The sequence below is a fragment of the Crassostrea angulata genome, chromosome 2, assembly GCF_025612915.1.
Source record: "Crassostrea angulata isolate pt1a10 chromosome 2, ASM2561291v2, whole genome shotgun sequence".
NCBI classification, from domain to species: Eukaryota; Metazoa; Mollusca; class Bivalvia; order Ostreida; family Ostreidae; genus Magallana; species Magallana angulata.
In genome coordinates, this window is record NC_069112.1 from 42,859,727 (window position 1) to 42,869,215 (window position 9,489).

The 9,489-nt window shown below is 34.4% G+C and overlaps 1 protein-coding gene across 1 annotated transcript; it reads left to right on the forward strand.

Moving 5' to 3' along the window:
• The first annotated feature begins 1,467 nt into the window (after window positions 1-1,467).
• LOC128174362 (uncharacterized) lies at window positions 1,468-8,494 on the forward strand. The gene is made up of 7 exons (XM_052839929.1): window positions 1,468-1,969; window positions 3,499-3,754; window positions 5,395-5,862; window positions 6,147-6,623; window positions 6,758-6,884; window positions 7,068-7,198; window positions 7,415-8,494. Exons 1-7 carry the CDS (start codon window positions 1,506-1,508, stop codon window positions 8,492-8,494), a joined length of 3,003 nt encoding a protein of 1,000 aa, XP_052695889.1. The 5' UTR covers window positions 1,468-1,505.
• The last annotated feature ends 995 nt before the right edge of the window (window positions 8,495-9,489 follow it).

The window sequence follows — 9,489 nt, forward strand, 5'->3', positions numbered from 1 at the left end:
AATCGTATACATTATCTGAAAGAGAGAGGTTGAGGGAGGAATTCTGAAATTTCATTAATATTTTAATCGTATCGTTTAAAAATTGAACAAAAGACATACTCGTTACTCGTAACGAGATTGGATCTAGTTATTATTTTTTTTTCTTCCGTTTTTTGTGCACGCGAATTCTCGGAAACGGTTCGGCTGATGTCCGTCAAACTTTCAAATATGATATATTTTGTTGTGAGGTTGACAGGAATTTGTTTTTACATTGATGACATCAGATTGGTTTTTGAGAAATTGATTTTTTTTTCAATTTTTATGTGGGTATTTTGTCTGCGGACGTTCTCTTAGACTATACGCTCAATTTTCTACAGTTGGTAGAGGAAAGATTGAAATTTTGCATGGTTGTTGTTTTTTTATGTCTAGCTCTAGATGCGCAAAAGTTCGGTAGGGCTCAAAAATTGATATATGAAAAGCGTCGTTAATTTTTGTGCTTTTCTATATGTATCTCTTTTCTGAAAAAAATATTTTGTTAAACCATGTAATGTAAATAAAATTTAAATTTACAAGACCTTTCAGCTGATATCAAGAAAAAGGGGATGGTTCCTCAAATTAGGCACCTAGAGGGCTTTAAAATATAAAGCTCTTCACCGAGAGATATTTAGTAATAAAACTGTAAAGCAGATATGTTTATCTTACAGGTATGTAGCCTAACAGTATGATGATTTTGTCATGTATTACGTAATTAGGGGTCTTAAGGGGTCAAAAGTCTAAAACTTTGATCACCTATATCTCGAAAAGGAAAATATTCTGAAATGCATTATAGAAAAAGAGATGCTCAACATGATGTACTTAACAATATGCAACCTTCAAAATTTGATTCAACGGCCCCAATAATGAGATGATGGATCGGCCCCTAATATCTTTTTTCTCAGATACTTTAAGAATGAAAACAAATTTCTAAACAATTGTTGAGCAAATTGTCTTAACAAATAAATGACCTTTCCTTTGATACCAAGAAAAAGGGGCTGGCCCCTAGAATTAGGGACCTAGAGAGCTATAAAGGCTGTTTCTTATTACCTTTTACTAGGAAAGCAAATATGTTTATCTTACAGGTATAGTCTAACACTATAACGCTTTTTTCATGTGTTACGTAATTACGGGTTTTTATGTCTTGTTTTGTTCTCGTTACACCGCAGAAAAGTGTTCCAAGAGTTTGGCAGTCTAGTGTTTCTAGTTATCTTCCGTCTAGATCTTATGTCTCGTTTTCTTCTAGTTTCACCTTTATGACAATTGTCTTTGTAAACATGGAAGACAATATCTACTCTCTAATGGCCTTGCGCAAGCGAAGTGATGTGTATTAGGATAATATCATTGGCATAGTTATCAAAGGTTTGACATTGTTCGCTTGTTTTGAATTGACTAATGACCAATCTGATTAAAATAAGATCTTTGATCCGCTCTGACAAATTCGATGTTGCTACACAAAGATCTGAAGACATCCCGTACAGGGTCACGTCAGAATGAACTTTGTATTAACCAATGAAATCTACGCTGGCAAAGTCGTTAGAGGCTACGCCAATTTGATAAGTCTCGAGGGTCTCCGAACGATAAAGCTTAAAATTTACTTCCGAAAGAAAAAAATGGTGGCGCCCATGAATAAACAAGACATTGGCAGTACCCCTAAAAAAGTGTACCCGCTAGGGAATTCCTGTCTTGTATGCGGCTTTTCATTTATACAGAAGTTAGTTGATAGTGATGGCAACACCACTATCAAAAAGTATTTAGACAAGAAGCTTCACCTTTCCGTAGAACGACTGAAAATCGTGAAGGATGTGTGTAACATTACAAACGACGTCATATTCACTAGTGATACCGGTGTGTGCCAAAAGTGCTTCAGAAACATTGAAAAGGTCCTTAAAATTGAGAAGGAAGCAGCGACGCTCCGAGACTCTTTTAAGGCGTCTGTCCAAGTTACGATGCAAAGGTTTGTCAATCCACTGTAAAACATTTAGCTGATCATGGATATCATTCTGTCCCTTTTAAAACGGCAATTTAGTAGAATTATTTTGATTTTAACACTGTTATGTTTTAAAAAAAATCGCCAGATTCAGTCAGATTACAACGATAATCTCTCATGAAAATATGTTCCTTTTGTAAAAGATAACTGACAAGCAATAATGTCATGTTGAACAGGGTTTAATTGTGTAATAATAGCCCATTGTAATTAATGTTTGTTAACATCATAATTAATCCACCTAATTATTACATGATTGTCTTTATTGGCTATTATTTTAAGAAATTAGTTTGTAAAGCAGGGTGTTTAAAATAAAGGGGCTTAACTAATATCCTATGTAGTTATGGTCATCCTGATCCACATGTAATGATTTGATATAATTATTTATACATGTATAATGTTTGTTAACTTTCAATTAATTAGTAAAATAATATGTTTTACGGTGCTACCGTTCTGGCGAGCGCAGCAAGAATTACACATACTGTAATCATTGCATCATTGTCAACTTATAGTTTTATTTAGGTATCAACGAACGGTACCCTCAACGAACGTCAAAGAATTTTTGAGAGAGTATTGCTCTACAATAAGTATGCCAAAGGTACTAATTTTAATGGTTATGATACATACAGCGCAACCCCCTACCCAGAGAGAGAGAGAGAGAGAGAGAGAGAGAGAGAGAGAGAGAGAGAGAGAGAGAGAAAGAGAGAGAGAGAGAGAGAGAGAGAGCGGTACGTGTTTGTAGGTGTGTAATTTCCCACTTTTAAATTTAATGGTCTGACTATATGCAATATCTACATGATTTTTTTTACCTGTTTATTTTTTAATTTTATTCCTTTTTATTTAGTTCAAAATGTCCTATTGTTTATTTCCTCCCTACTCATATACTTACCTGCCTAACGTTACTGTACATGCATGCACACTTACTTAGTTTAAAAATGGATCGATATGACAGTAAAGTATGGCTCTTGCTAGTATATATATATAAAATCTCTATATTAAAAAAAGATTAAAAACAAATCATATGTCAGTGAGGCAGGTATCGCAGACTAAACTGAAATAGCCAGTACATTCATTACAGATGTTTGATCCACCTCTAAATTTATCGCGGGAAATATAGCGCGAGTGCACTGTGACGTCATCAATGACTTTGTTCGTCTTTGTTTACGTTTGTCGACTCAATACGAAGGTATGGAAGTATGTAACAAATCTTTTGAATCTCGCCAAAGCATATACGGTACTCAAAACGTGTCTTCAAACTTTAAGTCACCGTAAATTACGAGTTAAAAGTCGGCCATTTTTGACATAGCACCACGGGTCAAAACATTAGAGAGCATTATGGGACGTAGACAAAAAAATTTGTTTGATGAACTGTAGGTTTCGCTCGTTCTTTTTCCCGCGCACACTGGTTCTTAGAGCTCGCTTCGCTAGCCGGCGCTGCGCGCCGGCAAGCTGCGCTCGCTATAAAACCACCTAAAGCTTCACAACATCAATTGTTGTAGGTTAAGTGTCTGCGTGCCTTCCCCATCTAAATTTTTTATGGAAAAGAGAGAGATGAGGAGTCCATTGAAGGAAAATGTTCAGGTAAAGAGGGTCCGAACCAATCAAACAGATGATCTGCTCTTAGTGCCCATCAGACGGGTAACGCCTGTCAAGCTTGTTCCAATTCAGCCTGCTCCTCAGATGGTGGATACAAGCTCCAGCTCTGTAATTACAAGCAAAGCACGTCGTTCTCTCGGGGGTGACTTTAGCAAAAAGGTACACATTTGTCATTTAGTAAAGAATGTGTGATATTGTTTTAGTTTATTTTTGGATATGGGTCCAAAATAATCAACTTTTTAAGTCCAGTTTTTGCATTTTGTCTGATGTCTTTTTCTGTTTTAAACCAGATCAAATTTCAAATGAAATCCAGATCAAATGTCAGTATTAAAGTTTATAAGAATGTCCTATCAATAATTTTAAAAAATCTAGAATATGTTATTTTTATGTAACTAAAACATGATCAATTTGGGATAATCAGCATAGCATAGGTTTATTTCTACTGCCTTCCAATGTGAATGTGTTTTTTAATTGAAGACCAAATCATGTGTCAGAATTTTAATGAATTGAGTATTTGTCATAAATTTTAGGAGAATAAAGCTGATAAACATGACACTGTTTATAAAAATGGAGAAGTTGAGGTATAGTGTTCATGATTAAGTTTAGGTTTAGATATTTACTAAACTTATATGTTGGTCAATTTTTTTTCTGATGAAAATTTATTGACAGTTGATTATACTGACAAGTTCAACTCTGAATTCAGTGGCGTCAGAAGCAAATTGAAAGGGGGGGGCTTTATAGACTCATCAGAAATCTTGAAAAGCAAACAAAAAGGATTATGGTTATGCTTACTTTTGCACCCACCCCCCCCCCCCCCCGGTTCCGACGCCAATGTAATTAATATTTGTTATATATGAACATGAATGTGATATATCATGTTTTCCATTCTGCATGTTGTGTAGGCACAGCTATGCCTAATTTTGTCATTATTTTCAGTACGGATCAATGATCATCTTCTAATTTGAATGAAAACTTGAAAACAATATAGTAGATCATACTCATAGATTACTGCTAGTATATATTGAAATTTTTGCAATATATACAAAATAGATCAAAGAAGAAGTGATCAGTAATCCCATTCATATTGTTAAAAGTTTGACTGCTTTCCTTTTTGTTTGTTTGTTTATTTGTTTGTTTGTCTATATTACTTAATGTACTTATGTATGTCATAAGTTTGTTCTAAATTTTGTTCTTTATTTTGTTGACAGATATCAACACTCTAGAATATGCCTCAAGATGTTCTTTAATTTGTCAAATATTGACAAATATTTGCATAACTATGAAGGAAAGGATTTCTATTCATAACTGCTGTACATGTAAGACTCGTATAAATAAATGAAATACTTAATAATTATATTGAAGCTAAGCACGACTTGTAAATGGAAAATTTATCATTATCATTATATGCAATATTTTTATTTAGCCCTATAATGCCTTACCTATCTTACATGTATGGATATATTTACATTGAAAATAATGCTTGACTTCTATAAAATTATAAAAAGTTGAACAGTAAATATACCATGACAGTGTAAAAAAGTAATAATCGACTGTACATGAAAATGCACCATAAACACAAATTGCACTTTATGCATATACATTGTGAAATCAGGTGTAGTGAGTGTGAATTGAATTTATGTGTACCCATTGAATGATTACTGAGAATACTGAAAAACTGTCTTTTTGCTAGTCATGTTAAGCTTATATCAAATTATTCAAAGTACATTTTAAATATTAGCCCTTCAATGTGATTATCATGCAAATCAGCTAATTTTTTAATATACTTACTCTTATTAAAGGTATATGTGCATTACCCAAGTGGAAAGAAAACAGCCCTGATTACTTCGGAAGTTCACAGAAGCATTTGCCGAACAGTAGTGGGAGGAAACAATGTTGAAAGGACCATTGTTAACAACCTTTGCTCATCTCACCCTGAGGAGGTTACAAATGGGGCAGCGAAAATGATCAAGAAAGAGGCACTTGCTCTTTGTAAGAGGGGGTCGGGGTCCATTCTCCAGAGTAAGGACTTTAAAGATTTTTTTGATTTTAAGTGGCAGCAAATGAAGGAAGAACTCCAAAGAAGATGCCCTACAATTCTTTCTTTACTATCAGCTGTAGTAAGTGACCAGGAGCTCTCCAGTGATAGCAAATCAGTCATCCATGTTATGGTATCTGCTGCCATTGCATTGCATGGGAGAAACCAGGAAATGTCCCTTTTCCAGTACATGATTGCCTTTGTGTTAACTCATGGTGGATGTATTCAAAGGGTATGATTATTAACAATGTTATATATTGCCTATGTACATAATTCAGTAGCAAAACAAATACAGGTACAAGCAATTAATTTTTGCTTGCAAGAGTCAAAGGCTAAAAAAATACCTTTCCTATTGCTTATTACCTTATGTTAACTTCTCAACCAACCAAACTTGGTACAACCTGCCTTCGGGGGGATTGGGGGGGGGGGGGGGGCTCTACAATAGGGGACCAATGGTTTAAGTCTTGTAAAATACTGTATGGAATTATTTTGATGCATGTTTGTATTGTTATGTAGGATATTGAACGACTGTCAAATATTGGATTATGTGTACATCCGAAGACCATTCATAGAAAATTAGAAACTTGGAAGGAACTAGTAGATTTGAAAGTGAAAGAAATGAGGGATTCCTGGGCTGATAGTGGAAATGTGAAATATCAATTAGTCGGGGACAATTGGGACAAGAACATTTTGCCATCTTACAGGACTTCAGAACGAGGAACACTGTCACTGCATCTCTTCAACGTCATTGCGGTTCAAGATAGAGTTCCACCCTTATCGGATCTCCACAGAATAGAGGAAAGAGATGCCAAACAAATCTGTGAATTTATACCGTCTGTTGCTGAGCAAAAACAATTGATGAGAGAATTAGTGTTCATATTTGCAACTTCCATTATTGAGCACAATTCTCAACTTCAAAGGGTGTACAGCTCTATTTATCCAAAGCATTTGGATCACCCTTACAGTCATTTCTCTGGGCTAAAAACATTCCAAGTAATTATTACACATTTATTATATACTATTGTCAATAAACGTGACTGTTAGATTCAATAAGATATCTAGCATTTCAATTACGGTAATAATGAACAATGACTGGTTAAAGAATAGTTTCTAAATTATATTTTCAGTACCCTCTTGGACTGTTTGACTGTAATGAAAACAAGACCCAAGAACTCATTGCTCTTTTGAAGAAACTTTCCAATGACTTCATACCATACAAGAATGGAAACATTGTTGAGCCTGTGTTTTTTGGAGGTAAATATTATTTTGTCTTTAGGCTATACTTGTAATTTTATAACATAAGAAATGTGTAATATTTGTAGATGTTAATTTAATTATCCAAATTCCAAAATAATGATTTTGTTGCCAGAATATTATTTAAAGTTTTGATATTCAATTTAAGGTAAGTGCTGATTGTAGAAAACATTGATATTTTAGGGGACAGATTAACAGACGAGAGAGTTCAATCAGCTCAAAAAGCTATGAAGAATGCAGTAACAGCAAGAGAAAAATTAGAAGGGTTTATTTCCAAAATAGAAGATTTTCATAGGCTGATGAATTTCTTAGAGGTACCTATCTAAATTTTTTTTAATAATTCTAAACGTTTTGTTTGTCTTTGTTTCAAGATAAATTGTGAGACTTATTTGCCGAATCAAAAAGATTCAAAAAGTTATTATAGAGCATTTCTCTTTCTTAACATCTTTTGAGTTTTCTCTTTATCCCTTATGGTATATGTATCAAGTTGACTAGTTTTATATTATTATTTAATCATGATTATGTTATAGGCAATAGCCAAGCTGACTTTCAGCACAGAGAGTGGACAAGATCCTGGGACTCTTTATTTCTACAGAAATCTGTTGAACCATAGAGGTGTGAAAGGTGAAGTGAAGAACGCATATCGCCCTTACAAGCTCCTTTTCTACACTGTATTTGATGCCATTTGTCAGTTGCTTCTCCTTCATCATTTCCACCTGACAGAAGCTGATTCGAACATCCCATTTCCAGAGGGATTCCAGGAACTATCAAAGAAGGATAAAGTGGAATGGTTGAACTTGGTGGCAAGTGAAATCTTACAGACATGGTTTTTTGAAAATGAAGAAGACATTTGTAAAGAATTGAGGGAAGTGTTAGATGATCCACAACACTCGGAGAACTACTGGTTGTCTGGTGCACTTGAAAATGAACGTTTGAAATGTCACTTTTGCGAAGCAACATATGCCTGTGTGGGTTCTCTTCAAGCACATGAGCAAAAGAAGCATGATGTTCAAATTCCTCCAAAGAAGCCCAAAACCAAAAAGAAGAGCAGAGATGAGCTTCAAGATTATGTTGTCATGTTATTTAAACTTTTAATTATTCACAAAAACTTGGACACAGCAGTCGACATGGGGGATGGGGAGCGGTCAGTAAGGTCAGCTAAATACGAATTGCCTCTTTACAACAAGACAAACAAAGTGAAATACCTAATAGGCTCTATTCATCTGACAGCCTTAACTTCATGTACTGGGATACTTCCTGAAGATCTTAGGCAAAGACTTGTTGCAAACAGATTCGTCAATCTTCAAGGTGGACAAAATAACAACATAGCACTCGATGAATACCTTGAAATGGTTAACCGTTACAGTAAAGTGGCATGCACTGGAAATCAGACAAAGGAGAGCATCATTCTTCATTCCAAGGAATATCCGCACTTGGTAAATTTTGTTAAACATTTCGATGAAATTGCAAGTGTACGTCAGAAGAAAGGTTTCCATCATCTACCTTCATATCAAAGTGATGTCCAAAAAGTTCTACAGGATCTAATGCAGAATAATATTCTCGTGTATGACCCTAACAGAACATTTCGCTGTCAAAAAACTTATCATTGATAGGAATCCATATGTGAACTGTTTTACAAAACTTCCTATAATGATTCATCGACATAAACCAAATCTGCCATATTGTCGACTTAGGAATATGCAATATTAAATCTGGACTTTGTTTATGTTAGATTATACATGTACATGTACTAGCTTGGTACTTGCACACGTATGTTTATGTACATGTATGTTATAAAACTTTGTATGATGTTCTAAGAATCAGTTGTCAAGAACTACAAGCAAGTTTGTGTACATCCTGCCTTATGTGCATGGCATTTTTTTTTTAAATTTTGTAGTACATATGTGTATCAAAATATGTTAAATGATTACCAGTAAGTCCTAGGATTGCAGGATTTTGTGCATGGCAAGTTTTTTTAAATTGTGTAGTACAGATGTTATTGTATCAAAATATGTTAGATGATTAAGTCCTAGGATTGCAGGATTTGTTGTTGTATTCTCAGTTCCTACTATTGTTGATGCTATTTTACCAAAACATGTCCAATGGAAAATTATTGAAGTAGTGAAAATGGTGGGTGAGCAGACAGGCAACTGAATTTAAAATATGCATATTCAAAACATCTGCATGCATTTTTGTAATTAAGATATATTTTGTAACAAATATTTTCAAGTCAACAAATTTATTCTGTATGTCACATAAGAATTTTTACAGCTATAGTTCGCATTCCTACAAAGAATGCCATATCTGCACTTATTATGGTACCTGTAATTTCATGTTGAACTATAAAAAAAGAACAAATGTTTGTATCGTACATCGAGTTGGATTTAATATTTCTAATGCTTCACTAGATGCTGTCATTAGACAGTAATACCCGCACCATGTGTTTGCCCCTAAATAACACTGTACCAGTTTAATTAAAAATGAAGGCTACATGCAAACTCCGGTAATACATTTAAAAATTATAATTTTCATAACTGAAGGATGAGATCCCTGCCCATATTAAAATACACATCGTGACATGAGCAGCACTTTATGTGCAATTTGG

Bases quoted from the DNA above. Each gene is read 5' to 3' on its own strand.
- LOC128174362 (XM_052839929.1), top strand. From the start codon at position 1,506: ATGAACTTTGTATTAACCAATGAAATCTACGCTGGCAAAGTCGTTAGA. The intron at 6,624-6,757 runs GTAATTATTACA...TTATATTTTCAG, and splicing joins CTGGGCTAAAAACATTCCAA to TACCCTCTTGGACTGTTTGA. The intron at 7,199-7,414 runs GTACCTATCTAA...ATTATGTTATAG, and splicing joins GGCTGATGAATTTCTTAGAG to GCAATAGCCAAGCTGACTTT.